Source organism: Marmota marmota, unplaced genomic scaffold (assembly GCF_001458135.2).
Source record: "Marmota marmota marmota unplaced genomic scaffold, marMar, whole genome shotgun sequence".
In the NCBI taxonomy this organism is placed as follows: domain Eukaryota; kingdom Metazoa; phylum Chordata; class Mammalia; order Rodentia; family Sciuridae; genus Marmota; species Marmota marmota.
In genome coordinates this window covers 26,148-51,028 of record NW_025999987.1, presented here as the reverse complement: position 1 = coordinate 51,028, position 24,881 = coordinate 26,148, and the positions used below count along the sequence as shown (strand labels likewise).

General features: G+C 39.9%; 1 protein-coding gene across 1 annotated transcript; it reads right to left on the bottom strand.

The window, feature by feature from the left end:
• Positions 1-3,878: 3,878 nt before the first annotated feature.
• Positions 3,879-24,838, bottom strand: LOC107160844 (putative olfactory receptor 2I1). The gene is given in 4 exon segments (XM_015507446.2): positions 3,879-7,104; positions 7,107-7,149; positions 24,339-24,569; positions 24,731-24,838. Coding segments are annotated over 4 exon segments (1,329 nt in total). The 3' UTR covers positions 3,879-6,157.
• Between the last annotated feature and the right edge of the window lie 43 nt (positions 24,839-24,881).

Below are 24,881 nucleotides of genomic sequence, written 5' to 3'. Positions count from 1 at the left end.
TTTTTTTTTTTTTTTTTTTTTTTTGCCGAGGATTGAGCCCAGTGAGGCAGGAAGATAGATCTCTCATAGGCAGCCAGGATAAGGGTATTGGGAAAGAAAATGAGGGGAAGGGGACATCATGTCAACCTGAAAGGAGACATCAAGTCTGTAGGACATTTGTTACTTGATATCCTTCGTCAGCTTTGGCCACTACAACTTCTTTTGAGTTAGAATACCTGTTTCTGTTCCTCACAGCTTCAACCATTGCAGCCCTTCCTTAGTTACTCTTACCCCTACCCTTAGCAATGGCCAACCACAAAGCAGACCCCTACCGGAAATGCTTTGTCTTCCCTATAGACGTGTCACACCATCTGTCCTCTTAATTAGGTAACTAAGGGATTGAAATTAATCACTTCTGATTGTTTTATTAAGCTCAGAGTTTGAAAAGCTTGATTGGTTCATTCTGGCATCCCTCACCCCACCAATACCTGTGCTGAGCTGTCAGATGTGCCTTAAAAAACCCCTACACAACAGAAATCTTTTGGCATCCCTATGTTTGGGCCCCTCCTTTTTGGGAGGTCTCCTTTCTATTACTCTAATAAATCTGATTACTTTATTCTCACCCTTGTGTCTGTGGATTTCATTCCTTGAATTCATGAGACAAAGAACACAATTGTCTAACTCTGTGTTACACCAGGAGTGCTGTACAACTGAATTACATACCCAGCCATTTTTATTTTTTATTTTTTAAATTGCTGAGACTGTTCTTGAACTTTGAATCCTTCTGCCTCAGCCTCCTAAATCTTTGGGATTACGGAGTTGCGGGATTACAGGTGTTTGCCACCATGCCTGGCTCAGTAACTTTTTACATTGAGTGTGGTTGGCATTTCTGAAACAATACTCTAGATTTCAAAGCAGTCTTAGAAACTCTTTTATTGGCATTAAAAAAAGATTAGAAAAAAAACTCTGCTAGCAGGTGCCCATACCTATTGTCCCAGTGGCTCAAGCTGAGGCAGAAGAATCGAAAGTTTGAGTCCAGCCTCAGCAATTTAGCAAGACCCTATCTCAAATTTGGGAAAAAAAAAGAAAAAGAAAAAGAAAAGAAAAATGGCTCGGGATGCTGGGGATGTGGCTTAGTGGTTAAGCAATCCTCAGTTCAGTCCCTGGAATTAAAAAAAAAAATCTGTGGTAGGCTGGGGTTGTAGCTCAGTAATAGAGTGCTCACCTAGCATGCATGAGGCACTGGGTTCGATCCTCAGCATCACATAGAAATAAAATAAAGATACTGTATCCACCTAAAATTAAAAAAATAAATATTAAAAAAAATTAAAATCAATTGTGCTCTAAGGAGGCCCCAATGAGGGAGGTGACTGGTTCATCAGGAGGGCCAACTGAGGAGCTTTGTAAGTATCTGAGACATTTTATTGTCATTACTGTGGTGGAGGGTGGGTTAGGTTCTACTGCTCATTGCACTCCATAAATTGGCAAGAAAAATAGGTTTTATCCAAACTAGTTTTAAAGAAAGATAGAAGGAACTTTTATGTTAAAAATTTGCATCTTTGCAAATCCGAAGATCTAGAAAAGCTTTTATGAGAGATGACAAAGTGGGGCGAAGGACAGGAAATAAATGTGTGCAGATTTAGTTAGACTATGCTAGACAGGGAACACTTCAATGGGGTCAGGAGGAGTAATTTCTATTCTCAGCTTTCTTGGTGTGTCCCTGGGGTTGGGGAGGAAAAATTCTTCAGCGAGTACTCTGAATATGAGGAAGTTGCCCCTAATTTCAAAAGGGCTTTTAATTTTATAGGGCGTCTGCTTTGCTGCAATCTGGCAAAGTCTTTGCAGCATGATCTTTCACCTTGGCTAGTTTTTCAGATTAGAGGCAAATGAAAAAGAGAGATTTTTCTTCAGAAAGGATTGTGACAGAGAAAAAACACATGAGACTGATCTTGAGATAAGAACCCATGAGGAGGTCCCATGAGCAAATCCTGCTTATGGTCAGCAAAAAGATGCCAGGGTGTGTGGCACAACCTTTTCCCTGTCCTTGAGCAGGGTGGGGACTCCACATAGGAAGGTAGGAGAAAAGAGAGGGATCAGAGTACAGATGTGTTGTTTCTATTCCATGAAAGCACACTGTTTCTTTTAATCCAGGTCCTCTTAGGGAAGGGAATCCCCTTAATTTGTTTTTGCTGGGGGTACCCCAGGTTTGTCCTCACAGTAACCTCCCATCTTGCTGTGGGAAATCCCCAACTCCAGTGGGGATTATTCTCTGCCCTTTTCCTTCCATGGAAACAACAAAACATGTAAGAAGAGCAGGACTATAAAATAAAGATATGCATTTGAACTCTTGCTGACCAGCTGCTACTGATATGACTGTGGGTGAGTTGGTGACTTTCGTATCAACAAGGATACTGATGCTTCATGAGCATGCTGGAACCATAAAGGATATGACATCTAAGAATCTTAAGTTCCTGGAACATAAGTACTCACTAAACATTACCTTTTTGTTGTTCACTTATTTATTCATTTATTAATTCATTATGGATTCAATAAATATTATTTCCTGTGCCAGACAGCACTAAAACAGACTGAATTTGGGGCTCCTCTGAAATTAAGAGCAACTTCTTTACCATGACCTAAGAATGGAAGCTGAAGGTCTGTCTCTCCTGAAGAAGCTGAGAATGGAGATTGTCCCCTCCCCAGGTGTGTCTAGCACAGGCTAAATCTGCACAGGTACATGTCCTGCCCTTGGTCTCACTTCCCTGCTGCTGCTTCTTTAAAAGCTTTCCTCTCCTTTCGAGATTTAAAAGATGGAACTTTTGAAATAAGTTTCCTCTACCTTCCTTTAAAGTTGTCTTTGAAGAAAACCTATTTTCCAATCAATTTGACTCTGAATATTTCTGGAGCAGTGAGTATTATTGTAGCCTAGCCTCTTCCCCAGCCTGGTAGCCCCAGCCATCTGTAGCACTAAAACAGAGCTGAGGGTAGAAGTTCACTAAAACACAATCACGACCCTTCAGATTCCTACTGCTTACCGGGGTAACAGAGAAGCAGATGGTCCTGCTGTGTGGAAAATGTGCTCTAAGAGGTTTTTGGAGGAAGTATGGGAGGACAGAAGAGGGTCACATAACCCCAAATTAGAAAGGAGTAGAAAAGATTTCCTGAAGGAGATGCTGCGTACACTGTAAGTTCACATACTTTGATGGTATGGAAACAGACTTAGGGGGAAGGCATGCTTACTGGCTGAGAATGTCAGAGGGCTTAGTGTGTTCAAAGATGTGCAGGGAATTCAAGGAACCATGAATGGATGCAGTTATGTAGAGATCTGCAGCTCCTGTTGGAGCCGTGGGCATATATCTGGTGGCAGTAGGAGATCAATATCATTCTTAGGAAATGTCATCCCCAGGAATGCATCCTCCTGTTGCCTCTGGCCAGTGTTCCTGCTCCCCCCCCCATACTGCACTTGCTGGCACCAAGATACTGTCAGGAACTGAGGCAAGAAGGACAGAGAATGAAAGGGCATGAGGAGAGAATGATCTGATTTGCAGCAGCTTTACCACCTACTCTCCCTCTTCCTGTTGACTTCCAGCAATGATATGAAGGTGTAAAAGTAAAAGAAGTTTACTCAAGTCTGGGTTTGTGTAGCTTTTCCTTTCTTTTTTTCCATACCCTTCTCCCGTCCTTATGCTGCTTCAAGACTTTCTGTTTCCCTTTCATGCTTAACCTGAGTTGAAGCTTTTTGCCTGGATACTGGGGACATTTAAGAATCCTCAAATCCTATTGGACAGTGGGTGCAGGGCAGCCACAGTTTAGCACCATAATTTTTAATCAGAGGGTCTAGTAGTTAAACAGTAGGGTCCAGTGGTTTCAGATATATATCATCAGCATTCTTCCCTTCATACTTATCCTTTGTGCTTAAAACAGTATGTCCAAGTGTGGGGATGTAGCTCAGTGCGATGGTGCTTGCCTATTGTGCATGAGGCCCTGGGTTCCATTCTCAGAACTGAAAAAAAAATTCAAAAAAATACATAAAATATACTTAAGTAATAATAATTCTTTACAGTTTTATTAACTATTTAATATAATTAGAGCTTCAAATGAAAGATATGGTTTATACTAGGCTTTTCCGATATTGGAATGAGCTGTTGAATTTCCTTATGGACACTCTGTAAATTTATATTCTACAGGATGGACCTTGCTTCCTCCAGAATAAAATGAGATCATTTAAGATCTATCATTTAGTGAAGGTACAGTAGGTAGCCACTACAAATACAAAAAACAAAGCTGATATATTGGAATTTTTACAGGCTTCTTTGAAAAAAAAATCAAAGTACTTTTAATAAATAAATTTTTAACAATATTGGTTCCATGGCAATGTCCTGAGAGTTTGTGAAAAGACAGTGATACATTTGGAATGTTAGAAAGATGAGAGTGATGGAGTGAATTTCCTGAAGCTACATATTTCATGCATGCTCCTTTGGTTTCAATCTAAATCTAAAGAATGAGGCAGTTTGCGGGTGCTATAGCTGCTGGGAAGGAAGGTACTCTGAAGAGAAGCCACCTGGTTACTTGGCTCTGGAGTTCTCTTTCGAATCAGAACTTGGACTGGCTGCCTTTAAGGAGAACTGGTAGTGTAATAGTCCATCCTGGAGAATGTGGATTTACAGAAGTGTCCATATAGAGTAAGGAAATTCAACAGCTCATTCCAATATCTGAAAAGCCTAGTATAAATCATCTTTCATTAAAGCTCTTATTATATATGTTCTTTGTATCTTGATTTCAAAGAATGAAATCCATGGATAAAAGGGTGAGAACAATGTAACAGGATTTATTAGAGTAATGAGGAATAAAATTGATCAAATTATACAGTTTTATTTTGTGCATGTATGAATATATTATAACCCCCCCCCCCCCAAATAAAATTGCTTGGTATAAAACGAAATCTGACACCATACTTCCTCTTCTCCATGTCCCACACCCAATTAAAATTCTTATTTCTAGGGCTGGAAATGGAAAGATATTTTCCATGGGGATATAGATTTTGCATCTCCAGTGGACACTTCTTGCAGGTAGATGTGTTTCTGGAGGGAATGGGGTTTCTGAAAGTCAGGGGATTGTTACCAGTATTGGCCCTTGCCAGCCTTAGGGTCTAGGTTGGGCATATGGCTCTGGATGGAGGAGACTAGGGCTTGGCTTCTGCCTTTACTCCAATGTTCCCTTCATCACTGGATTTCTGCTCCTCTCTTGGGAATTTGGGTTCCTTCCTACCTCTAATGTACTCCTCTATTTCATTGTCTCTTTATTTTACTTTATTTTTATGTGGTGCCGAGGATGGAGCCCAGTGCCTCACAAACTGCTAGGCTAGCGCTCTCAGTGAGCCACAACCCCAGCCCCCTCATTGTCTCTCATGTTTCACTTACTGGTCACTTGTAGGTTTTTCTTATAACCCCAAACAAGTCTTTCTTCTTCATCAGTTCTGGTTCATTCTTTTCTTTTAAACTTGTTCAAGATCATCTCTTGTAGGAGAGTTTCTATGCGTTTAACCTGAATTCATTCAGCATAATTCCCTCAATTTATGGCTATTCCTCATAGCCTATGAGCCATGTGGGTACTGGCCACCTGAGCTGCTGTGGTGGGTACTGGCCACCTGACTAGATCTGCATTAGGTTGAGCTGGTTTCCCAAGAAGAGAGACCATGGTTCCTTTTTCTGGATGGGTAGGGCCTGTGCTTTCCTTGTTAACTTGAGAGATACCTGATGGCAAAGCCCACAGAATCTTCCATAGTCTTCCATCAGACTGCCAGAAAACACTGTGTTGCTCATCATCTTAACTGCATGTGAAATTCTGACTATCTTCTAAGGATGAGGAAGCCCCATGCCCGCCATCATGGTTTCTTTCTTCATTGGTGTAGGAGAAAGCCTGAGTGGGGGGAGGGTTTCCGTGTGTGTGTGTGTGTGTGTGTGTGTGTTGGATATGAATATATATGATACAGGCATTTTCTCTGAAGAATTTGACTCTTATCTGATGAAACAACGCAACCTCCTCCCAGCCTTAGTCTCCCTAAGAACAAATCTTGAAAATTCTCATAAAATGAACTGCCTCAAGACCAAAGCAACTGTCTACTGGGCATTTCCATCTGTAGGTTCTGGGCTAAACCTTTTTCCCCTTCCAAAGCCACTCAGTGCCTGGCTTGAGTTCTCCCCAGACTCCCCAGGAGCCTCCTGGCTGCCTCCTTCACTTCCTTATTCCGGAGAGTGTAGATGAGCGGGTTGAGGGCAGGGGTGACCACAGTGTAGAAGAGCGACACGAATTTGCCCCGCCCCTGGTTGTAGCTGTGCGTGGGCTGCAGGTAGGTATAGATAGCAGAACCATAGAACAGACAGACGGCTGTCAGGTGGGAGCCACATGTACCCACAGCTTTCCTCCGGCCTCCGCTGGACCGCATGCTCCATATGGCGTGGCCCACAGCGCCATAGGAGGCCAGGATGACGGTGGATGGCACCAGCAGTATAACCACGCGGGCGGCAAACATCTGGCGCTCGATGGTGTCTCTGCCGCCGCTGCAGGCCAGCTTGAGCAGCGCGGGGAGCTCGCAGATGAAGTGGTCCAGCTGGAGGGGCGCGCAGAGCGGCCTCGCGGCCAAGAGCGCGGTTTGGGCAGCGGAGTTGGTGAGACCGCCCAGCCAGGAGGTGCCGGCCAGCGCGCGGCAGAGGCGAGGCGAGGCGAGACCCGCGTAGCGCAGCGGGTGGCACACGGCGGCCGCGCGGTCCAGCGCCATCACCGCCAGCAGGACGCACTCAGAAGATCCCAGGGCCAGCGACACGCACAGCTGCGCCATGCAGCCGCCGCGGGGCAGCCTGAGCGCGGATCCCCGCAGGTTGGTCAGCAGTGGGGGCACCATGCTGGTGGTGAAGCCGGCATCCACCAGGGCCAGGTGGCAAAGGAAGTAGTACATAGGCGTGTGCAGACGCGGGTCGCGCATGACCAGCAGCACTAGCGCACAGTTGCCAGTTAGAGTGAGCAGGTAGCAGAGGAGCACAAGGGCGAACAGGACTGGCTGCAGGGAGGGCCAATCAGAGAATCCCAGCAGGAGGAAGCGCTCCTCTGTGCTGCGGTTGGCCTAAAAGGAAAACTCCAAGAATATTTGGAAGGACGGAATAAAGGATGACACTACTTTACAAGTAAAGGAAAACCCGGGATGTGGGACTGGGGAAGAGCTGAAAGCACACAATAGTACCTATAATACTTTATGGATGGTAGTCCCATTTACAGACCTGAACCCTTAGTTTAGTTGCCACGTGCCAGCATTCCTTGTTTTATATATTTACAGCATCCTCTGGGGGAGCTAAAACGTCTATTTTATGAATGTACAAATGTGGGCTCAGAAATGCTCATTAAGTTGTCCTAGGGTTATATTGAGTCAGTGGCCTTGGGTGACTTGTACTCAGTCCTGTCTGATTTCCAACTCAGTGGTATTTTCAGCTGCCTCCCTAGTTCTGGTTGCACTCCCAAGGACCAAGGAAGAAATCTGATCTTCCTTCTACATCAAAGCCCTTCACATTTGTGAAGACAGATTTCATCCTGAGCCTCCCTTTCCCTCTTTCCTGGTAATTGTATAATCCCTAAAAATTAGGACGCTATCCCATGCTTGCCCTAACTAAGAATTTATAGATCAGAATTATCACCTTCCTTGTTTTAGGTACTTCAAGTTTATGGAGCTGGGGCCAGCTCCTAACAGCAGACAAAGGCTGTTAGATCTCAAAGTCTTGTTTGACTTGTGAACACAAGTGAGACTTCATTAAGCTATTTCTTGTAAATACCTAAAGAAAAAGAGAACTCAAATCCAATTACTTAGAACCAGAGAGCAGATTTATATACCTAGGCTCTTTACAATAGGACAGATTTACTTCTCTGTTTGCCCTATTAAACTCTCCCTCTTGTGTTGCCTCTTTTGACTTTACTGAACTACTTCTGGACTGGAGCTGCTTTAATCATGAATAGCTGTTGAAATAAACTTTAAAATGTTCTTGTCCTCAGTTTACTTTATTTCTGGTGGTGCTGGGGATGGAACCCAGGGCCTTGTGCATGAACTGTGTCCCCAGTTCATCAGTCTACTTTTTAACACAACCCATGATTCTGCTGACAAGTGTTTTTAATAAAGTCTGCTTTACAGTGTCCCTGCCCCTCTTGCCGCAGAACCTGCATGTTAGCCTTGAAACCAAGGTTCAGTCTGTGGAGGAAAGAACACTTTTTGGTAGACCAGAAATTGGGAAACCTTAGTCCTACCTACCATAGCTTCCTCTGGATGATTATTTGATATGGGGAAGTCACTTCATATCCCTCTGCTTCAATTTTATCACCTGTAAATTCAGGAGTTTGAACTAGATGACCTTTTAGGTTTCTGTCCTATCCTGAAGCTTTATTATCAAGCATTTCTCAAAGTAATGGAAAGGGAATGTGGGGAACAAAGGGATGTCCTCTCAAGGGCATTTTGATCCTTGAGAATGATGTCGAATTAAATATCCTAATGGTGCAGAAATGATCATCATTAATGAAATTTCCAAAGAAATCTTTCTACTGCAGGTTTCCTGGCACATATTATGATTTAAATAAATTTGAAAAAAATTTTTGGTGGTGCCACTGGGAATTGACTTCAGGCCTTCACATATGCCGCCACTGAGCTACATCCCAAGCCCTAGATAACTTAATAAAATATCACATTCACTGCTTATAATTTAAAAATCATAATCGTCTTATTTTTTATTTTTTAGGAAAAGAATTCATTTTCCCCAACAAAACATCTTGCTTATATGGTCCTCTCATTTTAGGCTCATTATACAGAACAAATATTAATGTTGTGAGTAAAAACAAGGGCTCAGGAGCTAGATTGCCTGGTTTTAAGTCTTGATTCTGCTGTTTCCTAGCTGAATAACCTTGGACATGTTATTTAACCTCTGTACCTCCCCGCTCTCCTCCACCCCCATTTTCTTATTGAAAAAAAGTAGTGGGTGAAATAAGTTAAATAAAAAAAATACTTAATATAGTGCCTGGCACATATTAGGATTTATCAAATGTTAATGAGTATTATTATTTTACAAATCAGGAAATAAATTTCTTTGTTTTGGGGCCTCAGACTTGTGAAGCACATATTTTAATACTGAATTACACCCTCCAACCAAGAAACAACTTTTTAAAGGATTACCTCATTATATGGTTACAGAACTGATATTAAAATTCCATTTTCCTTTTATATATTAACTCTACTTTTCGTTTATTTGAAAAATAGACCACAGTCTTATTTTATAGAAGATAGGAAGGTAATCAAAATTAAATAACTTATCCAAGGTCACATTGTTTATAAATGTAAAATAGGATTTTGACTATGATCTGACTAACACCAAGGTCTTTGCCTTTTTTTAAAATTATGCAAAGGTGTGAACTCTATTTTTAGATAGTTTACAGAACTGGATCATACTGGGAATGGGTGAAGTATAGGACGTTACTTTTCAGGTTTCCGAGTCAATGGTGGCTAGAAATGTTGAGTTACAAAAAGTCAAATTCGTTAGAATTTTGATTACATAGCCACACACTAGTTTAGTTAGGTAAGTCCTAAACTGCTCCTCTCCAAATATTTCACACGATGAACACAGGCACACACTCATAAAATTGCACAGATAACATCCTTATTATATGTATGCACAAATTCCCAAATACAAAGCTCTTAACACTTGTGTACACACAAATGCTTACACATACACACCATCATTCCTCTTATGTACTCAGAATGCAAATTGTAAAATACATTGTATAACTTACCTGTAAAGCTCACTTGGCTTTCTAGAATATGTCTCTCAGCTGCAAAACCATTTTTCCCCCACGGCAATGTAATAACAACTTACCTTCATGTCTAAACTCTGGCCCCAATATTTAGACCTTGAGTTTTCAGATTATACTTTGGTCTCTTATGCCTGGGTTTGAAATGAAAATGAAAGATTAACAAAAGACCCACTTGTATGATTCTGTAGATTTTTGAAATGAGTGCCTGAGGTGACAGCTAGGCACCTCAGGAAGGAGACAGGAGATGGGTGTCATCTTGCCTGTGAACAGAGGAACGTATAGAAAATCTGGAAAGAAGGCACCTAACTCTGTGAAACGTGGACCCGGGGCAGAGGTGGTGATGTCTGTTAGTGCAGAGCCCTGTGGTGGGGTACAGACAGGGCAAGGATTTGTGGTGGCAGCCAATCAGCATTAGCTGGTGGTAGTGGTGACAAAATTCCTAAGGAATATAGAAGTTGGAGCAAGAGGAGGATGTTGATGAGTTCTCACTAGGGGGGAAACAGGGGACTCAGCTTTACCTGTTATTTAGAAGAGATGCCAGAGCTCTGGGGAATCTGCATCCTACTCTCATCATTAGTGCTTTCATGGAGGTGTCCAGAGAGAAGTCCCCCAGGGTCAGGAAGGGGAAATTCTTCAGAGAAAGTCCCTTCAGGGTACTATGTCTCTGGCAGGGTGTTGAGGCCAGAGGCAGCATAACTTCCTTTTAAGTTTTAACTAGTTTTTTTCGTTCTCTGACAAAGTGACTTTAAACTGGCCACTTATCTTCAGTGATTTTCAGGCTCATCATCTATAAACCATGGAGAACAATGCTGACCTGCTAGAGATGTAGATTTGTTGCAATCATTCTCAGTTTTGAGTACAGCTGTGACTTATGTCTTCAGCTTTTGCCTGCCACCCTCCTTGATGCTCTCACCTACCTTTCATCCCCTTCACTGTATTTATCTGGTCTCATTCTCTTTTACATTGTCTCCAGCAAGGCTTCCATACTGAAACTACATTTATTAATAGTTGCAAACGACCTCTGCATTGTTACACCCAGTGGTTAGATTTTTGTTCTAATATCTCATATCCTGAAAAAATCAGGACCATGTGATAGAGCAGGTCTTTCCTTTTTGGAACACAGTTTCTACTTGGGTTCAGCAATGGTGAAGCAGAGGCTGGCTATCTGGTGAGGGCCTTTACTCTCTGGCATTTCATGATGGAAAGCAAAAAGGGCAAGAGATGAACATGAGAGAGCAAGAGGGGTCCAAATTCATTTTGTAACAACCCACTCTTCTCACTCACTTCTGCAGTAATAACATTAATCCATTCATAAAGTCACAATCCTCATGACCCATCACCTCTTATTAAACTCCACTTCCCAACATGGTTGCATTGAGGATTAAGTTTACAATACATGCTTTTGCGGAGAACATACTGAAACCATAGTACCCCATTTGTAATCTTAGTATAATGCCTGCCTTAATGCAAAGTTGCTGGGAGGATTAGAGATGATGTATGTAAAACTCTTGACACATAGTAGGACATAGGAAAACTCTTCAGCAAGAGTTGTGCTTCTGTATACTTCTATCATCCATGTTCAGTGTAAATGTTTCCTGACAACTTTACAAAGTCAGGAAACACTAAACATTCTCATTCCAATAAAATATTTGCTCATTTTTTTTCTATTTTGTTAATGTTGCACTGTATATATAGCTTTCAGCACCAAGAATATCTAAAATTCTATGCTTGCCTGAGGTCAAAGGACCAGGCTTACCAAGCATACCTGTTTAAGCTCTTGGGTATTTGATCAGACTTGCCGTTTTATGTCTTGATTACTATTAAATCACTAGGCATCCCCTCTTTTCCTTAAACACGCTAAACTCATACTAAACATGTACTATCTATTTTTCTTCCTGGAATAATTTTCCCCTTTACTTGTCAAGGACTGTCCCCTTCTTACTTTTTAGAATACATCTCAAATAGGAGTGGAGGCTCAATCCTGGCTTAGGAGGGGATAAGAAGAAATCAAGCAGAAAAGTCATGGCAGGAAGGATCTGCAGGTGAGAAATGCTTGTGGATATTGGGAGGTACATGTGGACCCTGTGTATGTTTCCTAAGGAAAAGTGTTAGCTTAGGGTATTGCCAAGCCCAAAGGGAATTAGCAATAAATATTACAATGAGAGAAAACCCATTAAATTATAGGACACTACAGTTAGTAAGATCCTTTATGCCCATTAACTTATTCCCTGCCCTGACTTCCACTTCCAAGTCTGGGAGAGGTAAAGGCATTGTGGTAAATAGGGGAGGAACATAGAGTGACCTCTTCTCCCAGTTCCTCTGTAGGTGGGCACTAGTTGGGAAATGGAAGTCCAAAATATTGCTATAGGATTTTGGTAATTTTATTTACTTAAGGCCACTCTTGGGACCAAAAGTGACCAGAGGACTTTTTATTATCTGAGTTATCTGCCCAATATTGCAGCTAGTGGGTTTGCCCATACAATGAGGATGCATTTTTTTTTTTTCTGTTGGAAATCTCACTCTTTGGAATCCTGCTAGTTCAAGGCATTCATTATATTTATTGTTTTATTTCATTCTCCCCTCCACTAGGATATAAACTCTGGCAGAGCAGGTACAAGGACTATTTTGCTCATAACTGTATTTTTAAGTGCTTGTAAATTAAGATGGCCAATATTTCTTCTTTTAGATAACATTTAAAAATACCGTATAAAATAGATTATTATGGTTGATATATATTTTGGTGTTTTAATAAGTTTAAGTAAACTATCAGAGCACAAATTACAACCAATAAATGCCCTATTTAAAAGTACAATCCAATGAGTTTTGATGTATATTTTGTGAAAACACTGCTGTAAAACATGTACATAATTTTTTTTATCACCTCCAAATGTTGTTCTTATTCCTATGTCCCTTCTTTTTTTAAAAAAAATATATTTTTTAGTTGTTAGTAGATCTTTATCTTATTTATATGCGGTGCTGAGAATTGAACCCAGTGCCTCACACATGCCAGGCAAGTGTGCTAACACTGAGCCTGAGCCCCAGCCTGAGCCCCTCCTACCCCACTTCTGAAAGGGGCTTTAATCTTAGAAACCACTGATCTGCTTTTTCTTTTTTTTCTGTGCTGGGGATTGAACCAAAGACTGTACAAAGTCTAGGCAAGAACTCTGCCACTGAGCTACATCCCTGATCTGCTTTCTTTCACTATGGTTTGCGTTTCCTAGAACTTCATATAAAGGACTCATATATTAAGTGCTCTTCTGTGACTACTTTACTTGGTATGCTTCTGTAATTCTTCCAGGTTGTTTCATGTATCAGTAGTTCATTTCTTTTTATTACTGAGTGATCTTCATCAAATGATGTATTATAAGAGATTTATTAGATTGACTTACACCATCAAAGACTGAATGGTCCCACAATGGCCATGGACAGGCTGGAGAGCAAGAGAAACAATAGCTTCTCAGTCCACGAAGCTGGAAACTCAAAATAAGAAGGACCAATGATGCAGCCCTGGTTCAAGGCTAAAGGCCTGGCAACCCTCTGGTGGTACAAGTTTGAATTTAAGTCCCAACGAATCTGAAGTCTGATGTGATGCCAGGAGCAAACAAAATCCCATACCCACTTAAGAAGAGTCTGAAGTGGGCATGCTCTTGCTTCCCCCTTCTGCTGTTGTTCCATCTGATCTCCAGCCTATTGGATGGCATTGCCCATGTTCCATGCAGGTCTTCCCCACTCTGATGGCTGACCAACATAAATCTTCTCTGGAAACAACTCATAGACATACCCAGAAGTGTGCTTTACTATTTTTTTTTTAGGTGCCTCTCAGACCAGTCAAGTTGATCACCCAAATTAGTCATCACATACCATATTTATAAAACCCATCCTCCTACTGGGAATATTTGGATTATTTGCAGATCTTGCCATTATGAATAGTTGTTGCTGTGTTTTGATTGACTTAGGGAGTGAGAGAAGATGGTGAAGGGATTGTCCTTAAGCAAGAAAGGTGGTAATGGTGCTATAAACATTGATGTGGCTGTGTCCCTGTAGTGTACCTTTGGGTATAGCCCGAGGAGAGGGATAGCTGGGTCAAATGGTGGTTCCATTCCCAGTTTTCCAAGGAATGTACATACTGCTTTCCATATTGGCTGCACCATTTTGCAGTCCCACCAGCTGTGTATGAGTGTACCTTTTCCCCCACATCCTCGCCAGCACTTATTGTTTGTCTTCATAATAGCTGCCATTCTGACTGGAGTGAGATGAAATTTTAGAGTGGTTTTGATTTGCATTTCTCTTATTGCTAGTGATGATGAACATTTTTCCATATATTTGTTGATTGATTATATACCCTCTTCTGAGAAGTTGAGAAGTGTCTGTTTAGGTCCTTGGCCCACTTATTGAATTGGTTTTTTTTTGGGGGGTGGTGGTGCTTTGCTTTTTTGAGTTCTTTATATACCCTAGAGATTCGTGCTCTATCTGGTGTATGAGGGGTAAAGATTTGCTCCCAAGAAGTAGGCTCTCTATTCACCTCACAGGTTGTTTCTTTTGCTGATAAGAAACTTTTTAGTTTGAATCCATCCCATTTCCCACATGGAGATTAGGGCCTACATTTTCTTCTATTAGACGCAGGGTCTCTGGTTTTATTCCCAAGTCCATGATCCATTTTGAGTTGATTTTTGATGAGAGATAAGGGTTTAATTTTATTTTGTTGCATATGGATTTCCAGGTTTTCCAGCACCATTTGTTGAAAGGCTGTCTTTTCTCCAATGCATGTTTTTGGCACTTTTGTCTAATATAATTATATGGTCTACCAGTCTGTTTTGGTGCCAATACCATGCAGTTATTATTATTATTGCTCTGTAGCATAGTTTAATGTCTGATATAGTGATGCCACTGCTTTACTCTTTCCGCTAAGGATTGTTTTATCTATTCTGGGTCTCTTATTTTTTGAGATGAATTTCATGACTGCTTTTTCTATTTCTATGAGGAATGTCATTGGGATTTTGATTGGAATTGCATTAAATCTGTTTATTGCTTTTGTAAGTATGGTCATTTTGATAATATTAATTCTGCCTATCCAAGAGCAAGGTAGATCTTTCCATCTTTCCATGTATTTTTTGACTTCTTTAGGGTTCTGTAATTTTCATTATATAGATCTTTCACCTTTTTCATTAAGTTGATCCCTAGTATTTTATTTTTTTGAGGCTATTATAAATGGGGTAGTTTTCCTTGTTTCCCTCTCTGAGAATTTGTCCCTGATATACAGAAATACCTTTGATTTATGGATGTTGATTTTATATCCTGCTGCATTACTAGTTCTAGAAGTTTTCTGGGTCTTTTAGGGTCTTCTAGGTATAGAATCATATCATCAGCAAATAGTGCCAATTTGAGTTCTTTTTTTCTATGTGTATCCCTTTAATTTCTTTCATCAGCCATATGCTCTGGCCAGTGTTTCAAGAACTATGTTAAATAGAAGTGGTAAAAGAGGGCATCCCTCTCTTGTTCCAGTTTTTAGAGGGAACACCTTTAATTTTTCACCATTTAGAATGATGCTGGCCTGAGGCTTAGCATAGATAGGCTTTATGATGTTGAGATATGTTCCTATTATCCCTAGTTTTTCTAGTGTTTTGAACATGAAGGGGTGCTGAATTTTGTCAAATGCTTTTTCTGCATCTATTGAGATCATATGATTCTTAAGTTTATTTATGTGATGAATTACATTTATTGATTTCTGTATGTTCAACCAACCTTACATCCCTGGGATGGATCCCACTTTGATTGTGGTGCATGATTTTTTTGATATGTTTTTGTATTCTATTTGCCAGAATTTTATTGAGAATTTTTGCATCTATATTCTTTAGAGATATTGGTCTGAAGTTTTCTTTTTTTGATGTGTCTTTGCCTGGTTTTGGAATCAGGGTGATATTGGCCTCATAGAATGAGTTTGGAAGTGTTCCCTCTTTTTCTACTTCCTGAAATAAATTGAAGAGTATTGGTATTAGTTCTTCTTTAAAGGTCTTGTAGAACTCGACTGTGTTATTCATCCAGTCCTGGGATTTACTTGGTAAATTTTTGATGGCGCTTTCTATTTTATCACTAGAAATTGATCTGTTTAAATTGTGTATATCATTCTGATTCAATCTGGGCAAATTATATGACTCTAGAAATTTGTTGATGCCTTCCATATTTCTATTTTATTAGAGTACAAGTTTTCCAAATGATTCCTAATTATCTTCTGTATTTCTGTTGTGTCTGTTGTGATATTTCCTTTTTCATCACATATGTTAGTAATTTGAGTTTTCTCTCTCCTTCTCTTCATTAGCATGGTAAGAGTCTGTCAATTTATTTTTTCAAGGAACCAACTTTTGTCCTGTTAATATTTTCAGTTTTTTTTAAATTTCAACTTCATTGATTTCAGCTTTGATTTTAATTATTTCCTGTCTTCTACTAATTTTGGTGTTGATTTGTTCTTTTTCTAGGGCTTTGAGATGTAATGTTAAGTCATTTATTTGTTGACTTTTTCTTCTTTTAAGGAATGAACTCCATGAAATGAAGTTTTCTCTTTCATAGTGTCCCAGAAATTTATAGCCTTGACCAAAGTCTCATGATGAAACTAGGTGGGTATGGTTCATTCATTGTTCATTCAACAAGTGGAGGCAACAGGAACACAATGGCTGGGCCAAAGAAGACTTGAGTTCTAATTCATGATGTGCCTCTTGGTAGCTATGTGACTCTGAGCACACTTTATCCACTCTAGGCCTTTGTTTCCCCATCTCCAAAATAATGGGATTGGACGAGATGAGCTCACTTTTCTTCTCAAAGGCCCTAATGACTTTAGGTGCTCTGGTTCTATTAAACAGCGCTAGACATTTTATTCCTGCTCATCATATTTGGTCTCTTCTCTCTAGGTCCCTCTCTCTGCATTTTCCTGCTCCTCCTGCCACCCTCCTCTCTGTCTTTTTATCTTACAAACCTACATGTTCCTTTTTGTCTTTCAATCTCACAGTTTTCACGCTTGGATTTTCCTCCTATTCCAGGGGCTGCTGACATTTGAGAAGGTGGCAGTGAGGTTTTCCTAGGAAGGGTGGGGGTGTCTGATCTCAGCACAGAGGACCCTCTATAAGGATGTCATGTGGAAGAACTGCAGAAATCTGACTTCTGTGATTGAGATTCTATTTTAGAATTCTTCATTAGTTGTACATAGATTTTTAGCACTACTCAATTAGAATATTTCCACTGGCTCTTCATCCTCAAAAGCAAGGTTAGCAAGGATAATTGATATTGAAGTGGTCTGATGATATTTTTGTCATTATTACTCTCAAAGAACTTTCTGGAAACTGAGGATATACTGGTTACTTAAAAATAAGTTTCATATAACTTTTTTTTTCTAGAAACCTAGACTCCTTAAAAGAAGCAATATTCTTGAATTTGTTAGATATTCAAAAAGCCACATCAGGACCATTATAATGGAATCCTTTAGTGGGAGACTTAGTAGGCTTTGTCACTCAGATCAGAGTCTACAAATCAAATTCATTAGCATAAACATGTTGTTCCCCAGCTGTTATAAAAACAGCAGTCTTCTCTCATATTTCTCTTTTTGTAGCACTAATCCTGTTTATTCTTTTTGCCTCACTCTCCTCTTTCCAAACCTTCCTCTCTCTCTTTTATGTTCTTACTCCTTATCAGTATTATTTCTTCTTTCTTGCATTACCATTTTAGCCATGAAATATCTCTATTCATGGATGCATACATTTTCTCCTTTTCTCCATTGTATTTTTATTACAAAAATATTTTTTTTGTTTATGAATAGTCTCATGGGATATGATAGAAAATCCAGCCCAACACTAATGGGCCATGTAAAATAAACAGGCATGGGATGATTCTACTTGGGGAAATGGAGAGTTCTGGGTCAGGCAATCTTCAGATATTTTACTCTCCATAGGGCATGACTTTGAACACATGCTGTGAGGAGGTTGAGGCTAAAATCAAGAAAGTTAGGAATCATAACAACTTCAATCAGATCCTTCATTTGCCAGCTTAGGATTATCTTTCTGATATTGACATCAAGGTTATAATAGAGGGATCCCATTGTTTTCCATTATATTTTCTTTTACTTCCAGTCTGAAACTTCCTCCATAATCCTTTCATCACCAGTCAGCCCATTACACATACTTTGAGATGGAGCATTCATAGATAAACAAGAGAAAACCTCTGTTCCCCTGGAGGTTTCCTTGTGACTGATAAAATGGGTCCATATAGGAAAATCATCCTTTAAATATAGAACGCTGAATATGCTTCATATCAAATGAGTAGTCTAAATAGTTTTTTTTTTTGTGGTACTGGGGATTGAACCCAGGCACCTTTTGCCACTTAACTACATCCCCAGCTCTTTTATATTTTTATTTTGAGACAAGGCCTCACCAAGTTGCCAACACTGTTCTTGAACTTGCAATCCTCCTGCTTCAGCCTCCCAAGTCTCTGGGATTATGGGCATACACCACATTCCTGACTAGAGTAGTGCTTCTCAAAGTGTGGTCTGTGACTAGTGCTACTCTGTGAATTGTTTGTTACCAATTTGTAATGGGAAAAGAAAGCATTTAAAAAATTTTAGAGCAACTTGACCTTGCCACAGCACCCAAGCCTGTGATCAGTGGACTTTTCACATTGAGCAAAAGAACAAAACCAAACTGAACCCATACTAGACAAGGGATCTACCACTGAGCTCACAGATAATAAACACTATAAAATGTTGGCTGTTACTTTGATTCTAAACTACTGAGCTCTATCAACTTAAATTCATTTTCTGATTACAAATGTGATGCTTGTTCATTGTAGAAAACTTGCAAAATATAAAAAAAGGGAAAATTTAATTAAAACATCCATAATCCCACTTAACCAAATACAAGTTGTCTTTATATTTTGTGGTCCTCAGACTTTTAAAAATTAACATATGTCTAGTGATAGCATCTTTTTTTTTTATGCAGCCAAAAATGTCTTTAAAAATGAGAATTTGAGAATGACAGGAGGAGGACTGGAACCACAGTCAACTTCTGAGGCTCTTTAAATCCAGTGTCTAGTAAGACCAGTTTTTAAAAAAAGTGTATATAATCATTATATTCTAAACTCAGTATTTTTTTTTTTTTGACACCTTGGTGTTTTAAAGCCCACATGAGTTCATTTAGTAAGAGTTGGCAGAAGTTTGGGGAAAAGTTCCTTCTATTGTGAGACAATGGAACCAGAATGATCTGGTGTTGTCATTGGCAGGTCATGTGGTGATGTGGCTTCTGGATAGCAGTAGGTTTCCTTGGTATTTTTGGCACTTGTTGGCCTCCCATTGGTCACTGGCAGTAGCATGGCAGGTTCATTTGCTACACACAACTGAGATCCTAATGAATGAATGGTAAATATGTAGATTATCCTCTTATAAGGTACTTGTGTGTGCATGAATCCTTTCATGCATGTGTCTGTGCCTCATGCTAAGGAAGAGGAGGTCATACACTAGATGATACCTTATTTTGAAACAGTCAAAAACTATTCACAGTCACAGACATTGCCTGCTTGCCTACTAAAGAGATCTGTTCATTTGGTCATTATTTACGCATGTTATAGTTATACGAATAACTGTGTATAGTTATATGTTTCTGCCTCATTTTTGTTTGGGACTCCCAGAGCTCATAGGTTTAGAGGAATTCAAAACCCATCATGCTTTTAAAGGAAACATCAAATTGGCCCAAGGCCTTTTTCAGCGTATCTTATCAGCATGTCATATCTCAACATGGTTTAGAATCAAAGTAACAGCCAAGATTATATAGTATTTACTATCTGTGAAGAATTGTTCTTAAGCATATTAATTCATAAATTTAGAACCATTTTGTAAGTTTATGAGTTAGATATTATCATCTTAATCCTATTTTTCAGGTAGGACAAGGAGGGGTAAAAGAGATACAATTCTTTCTGGAGATCACAGAACTAGTTAGTGGTAGAGTTGAGAGTCTGACTCTAGAAGCTGAGCTTTCATCTTTGAAGCTGTATTACTTCTGCCCTTATTAAACATGAGCTACAGCTGACTGTGGTGTAACTTGTAGGGAAGAGTGTGCCATGAAAAATCTTTCTTCCAAGTTCGAATTGAATTTATCTCCTACTTTGTATGAGAGCAAACAATCCGCATTAGGTTCTGGCTTTAGATACTTCATCACTGCTTTTATCTGTGATGATCTGGAAAAATTGCATCAGTTTTTAATGTTTATGTGCACATCCGTCAATTCCTGGATTATATGTGGTTGTCTGAATCATTAGCTGACATCTCCTTACCATTCCATATCGCAGGCCAATCCACCCATCCAAAAACACCATCTAGACAACTTGTGTCCTGTAAATACATTTTATTGCCTGAAGTCATGAAATGTTAGAAGGAAAATGGACCTTAGAAATAATTTTTAAAAATAGTGTTTTAGTTAGCTTTTTGTTAATGTGATCGAAACACCTACAAGAACAACTTAGAGGAGGAAAATTTTATTTGAAGCTCACTGCTCTGAGCCCAAGGAGAGACAGCATATGCCCAGAGGAGTAAAGCTGTTCAGCTCATGGTGTCATCTGTAAGCAGGCTGTGTGTGTGTGTGTGTGGGGGGGTGGCAAGGAGGGGGTGCAATAGGGAAGATTTACCCTCCAGAGCACTCTTCCAGGGACCCACCTCCTCTAGCTATACACACCCTGGCTCCAGATACCACCCAGTCAGTTCATTCAAACTAGGAGCTCTCATAATTGAATCATTTCACCATCAAATATTCCTGCATTAACAGGAGCTTTTGGGGGACACCTCATATTTAAACTATAACAAATAATTTTGTTGCAGTATATAACCTATATATCATGAAACTCACCCATTTCAAGTAAACAATTCAGTGATTTTTAGTAAACTTAAAAGAGTTGCAAATCATCAGAACAATCTAATGTTAAAGTGTTTTCATCATGCTCAAAAGATCTTTTGATCATTTGCATTTACTCTTCATTTTTTACCCAAGGCCTCAGGCAGTTACTATTTTACTGTCTGTATGAATTTGTCTTTTCTTGGCACTTCTTAAAAAGTAGAGTAATACCTTTTAAGATACTGCCAAACTGTTTCCAAAGTAGCTGCATCATTTTATATTTTTTTCCAGTAATGTGTGAGGATCCAGTTTCTCCACATCCTTGCCAGCACATGTTAAGTGGCTTGATGGCTTTAGTTTTATTTAGAAATCTCTAATTTCTCATTGCGGTTTTAGTTTTCATTTTCCTAGTGACTAATGATGCTGAGCATTTTTCTGTGTGCTTTTTAGCCATTTGCATATTTTCTTTAAGGAAGTGTCTATTCAAATCTTTGGCCCATTTTATAATTGGGTCATTTGTTAGTAAGTTGTAAGAGGTTCTTCATATTTTGAATAAAAATTATCCAACATATAATTTGTAGACATTTACTCCAGTCTGTAGCTTACCTTGTCATTTTTCAATGTTTTGGGGAAAGGTTTTAAATTGAATGAAGATCAAACTTATCAATTTCTTTTTTCATTTCTTGCTTTTAGTGTCAAATCTGAGAAATCTTTGCCCAAACTAAGTCCTGAAATTTTTCCTCTTATGTTTTCTAGTAAAAGTTTTAGTTATAGCTCTAAGTGCCCTTGAGAAAAATATATATAATGCTCTTTTATGGAGTGTTTTTTTGTCAGTGAGGTCAAGTGTTATTATAAATCCTTGTTGTTTTTTCATCTTATTGTTTTATCCAGTATTTTTTAAAATTTATTTTTTAGTTATAGGTGGACACAATATCTTTATTTTATGTGGTGCTGAGGATCAAACCAAGTGACTCATGCATGCTAGGCAAACACTCTACCCCTGAGCCACAACCCTAGCCCTATTTTATCCAGTATTGATAGGGGGATGTTGAACTTGCCAAACGTTGAATTGTTTGTTTTCCCTTCTATTTTATCAAATTTTTCTTCATGTATTTTGGAAGTCTCTAGTTATGTTTGTATATGTTTTATATGTCTATAATTTTTAATCCTGATGAATTTACTTTTTATGTCTTTTGTACTGGAAATTGTACCCAAAGGGTGCTCTACCAGTGAGCTACATCCCCAAACTCTTTTTAACTTTTATTTTGAGACAAGGTTTCACTGAATTGCTCAGGCTGATCTGGAACTGCAGTCCTCCTGCCTCAGCCTCCCAAGTGCTGGGATTACTGGTGTATTACACAGTGCCTGACTAGATTTGGGTTTCATTTGTGCTTATCCTAGTGGAGTTCACTGAGCTTCTTGAATGCATAAATTCATTTTTCATCAAACATTTGCATTTGTAGCCATTATTCTTCAAATATTTTTCTCTTTATCTTTTGCTAATCTGCCTGTTATGTGTTGATGGTGTCCCACCTTAATATTTGAGGCCTTGTTAATTTTTCATTTCCTTACTGTGCCAGTTGGATAATTTCTATTGATCTGTCTTAATATATGCTTATCCTTTCTTTTTCTTTGCTGTAGAGCTCTTCTAGTGAATTTTTCATTGCAGCTATACTTTTCAATTCCAGAACTTCTATTTGCTTCTTTTGTGATGATTTATTTCCTTGTTTATATTTTCTATAAGTCTTTGTCATCATATTTTAATTCTTCTACCTTTACTTTTTAACATGTACTTATATTTTTTTTGAGGCCTTTGACTTTTATAGCTAACATTTTGGGCACCCTCAGAGGCAGTTTCTGTTGTTATTTTCTTGTCTATGGGTCACATTTTTTTTTTTTTTACTTCTTTGCCTTTCTCATAATTTTTTGTTACTTTCTAGACATTTTAGATAAAGTAGCAAATCTGAATTCTGATTCCCTCCAACAATGGTTGGTGCTGCTGTTTATTTGTTCAGAAACTTGCCTGGACTAATTTTGTGGGGTCTCTTTAACCTTCAGTATTGGCCACAGAATTTTTAAATTCTTGTTTTCGTTTTTAACCTTCTTAGAGGTTATTCATGGGTCAAAACAGTTTATTAGTTAGAGGCTGTGCTTAAACACCTTGAGCTAGTGAGTCTTCTACCCTTTATTGATGTATCGGTGTGACATAGAGAATGCATTCAAAGTTCCATCATTTTGCAAGTTTGTCTAGGCTCTTACTTTCTGTGTTTGTTGGACCTCAAGTTCAGCCTAAGTTGAGTAGCTGGGTAGTGTATATAGCCTTTCACAGGAGCACAGCCTTTTAGATCATGAAGGATATGTGGAATCTTATCCAGACCTACATTGGACACCTTATTCTCCACATCTTCCTGTTACATCTGCTTAGACTGAAGGTTTGTTGCTCTTCAGTGTGTTGGTTTCTGACTAGCGGACATGCAGGACATTTCCTGATTGTTCACTACAGAGATAGCTATAGTTTTTTTGGGGGGAGGGGGAGGGGGGATACTGGGGATTGAACTTAGAGGCACTCTGCCACTAAGCCACATCCCCAGCCCTATTTTGTATTTTATTTACAGACAGGGTCTCACTGAGTTGCTTAGGGCCTCACTAAATTGATGAGGCTGGCTTTGAGCTTGTTATCCTCCTGTCTCAGGCTCCCAAATTGCTGGGACACTATTGTTTTTGACAATTCCTTGGGCTTGGAATTTTCTTGGTTCTGTTCCAATTAAAGTCAGCCCTTTTATTGCTGATCTTCATGGCCTGTCCTTTTCTGGCAGAACTTTGAGGACAGAGAGTTGGATAGATGGGCAATGGGAGAAACTTCAGGTTAAAATGTTGTAGCTTCTCACTGTTCTTGCTGAGGTTCTAGAAATATTCTGGAATGAATGCTTCCTAATTTGTGGGATGCCTCTGGACAATTTCCAGGTCCTTGCATAGTTGTTCTTGACAAATCTTTATAGCTTTGGTAGAAGTATTTGTTAAGTGCTTCACTCAGCCATTCTGCAGTCCCTGTTACCCCCACCCCTGAAGATAATTATGAAACCAAGGGGGAAAATAACCTCAATTTATTTTGTTTTTGCATTGTATGAGTTTCTGGTGAGAAGCCAGATCATTGAATTTGGAGTAATTGTGGACATCTTGAATGTGTGTATCCTTCTACTTTTCAGGCATTCCATTCAGCAAATATTTGTTAGCAGCTACTTGGTCATCCTAACAGACCTAGAATGTCCTTTTTTTCTTTTCTTTTATAGATCAGGGAAAAAGGCTAAAGATACTGAGATACTGATTAACTTGCCAATGGGTTGATGGTAGCTAAGACATTAGGGCACAAATCTGATATGCACTCCAGGCCCTTCTCACCCATCTCTAACCCTGGCGTCTGCTTTCTCCCAGCAGGTGACATAACTGAAACCTCAACCCCGCCAAGGGAAGCTAGGGACCTTTCCACACCCATGCCCAAGGGGCTTGAGGCCTCCCGGAAGCATCCTAATAAGGCGTGCTAGAGCGCCTCAGAGGGTAAGGAGCTGATTCCTTGTGTGGCCCCCAACTGTCCCAGGCAATCCCTTCCCCGCTCCCCCGCTCAAACCTTATCAGAGCCCTCAGAGCGGCAAGACCTTCAACTACCGCTCCAACTTCAACTGCCACCGGTGATGTCACAGTGCAGGGAAGCCCTTCCAACGCGCCGCGCAGTGCTATCAGCCTATGAGATGGAGTTCGGACCTGATGCATCACCAACTCCTTCCTGGGCCTGCAGTGTAACTGTAGCTTCAGCCACCGCGTTGACCTGGCCAGGCACCAGCACGTCCACATCCGTGGGCGGCCATTCCGCTGCACCCACTGTGTGTACTCACGCACCTGAGGGTATACAAGGGGGAGCAGCCTCTACAGGTGCAACGAGTGCAGTGAGACCAGTACTTTTCCTCTCAGACACACTCTGGTCAATCACTGGCATCCACACCAGGGAAGGGCCTTAGAAATGCTGGGTTCATGGGGGAAATTTCAACCATCAATGGCACCTCATGGTCCACCAGAGGAAGCACACAGGCGAGCGCCTCTACTGCTAGGGTTACTGCTATGAGGACTAAAGCAGCGGTTCCAAAGCCCTTTGGCACCACAAGCTCCATACTGGTGTGCAGCTTGAGCTTCAGTCAGAAGAAAAGCATCATC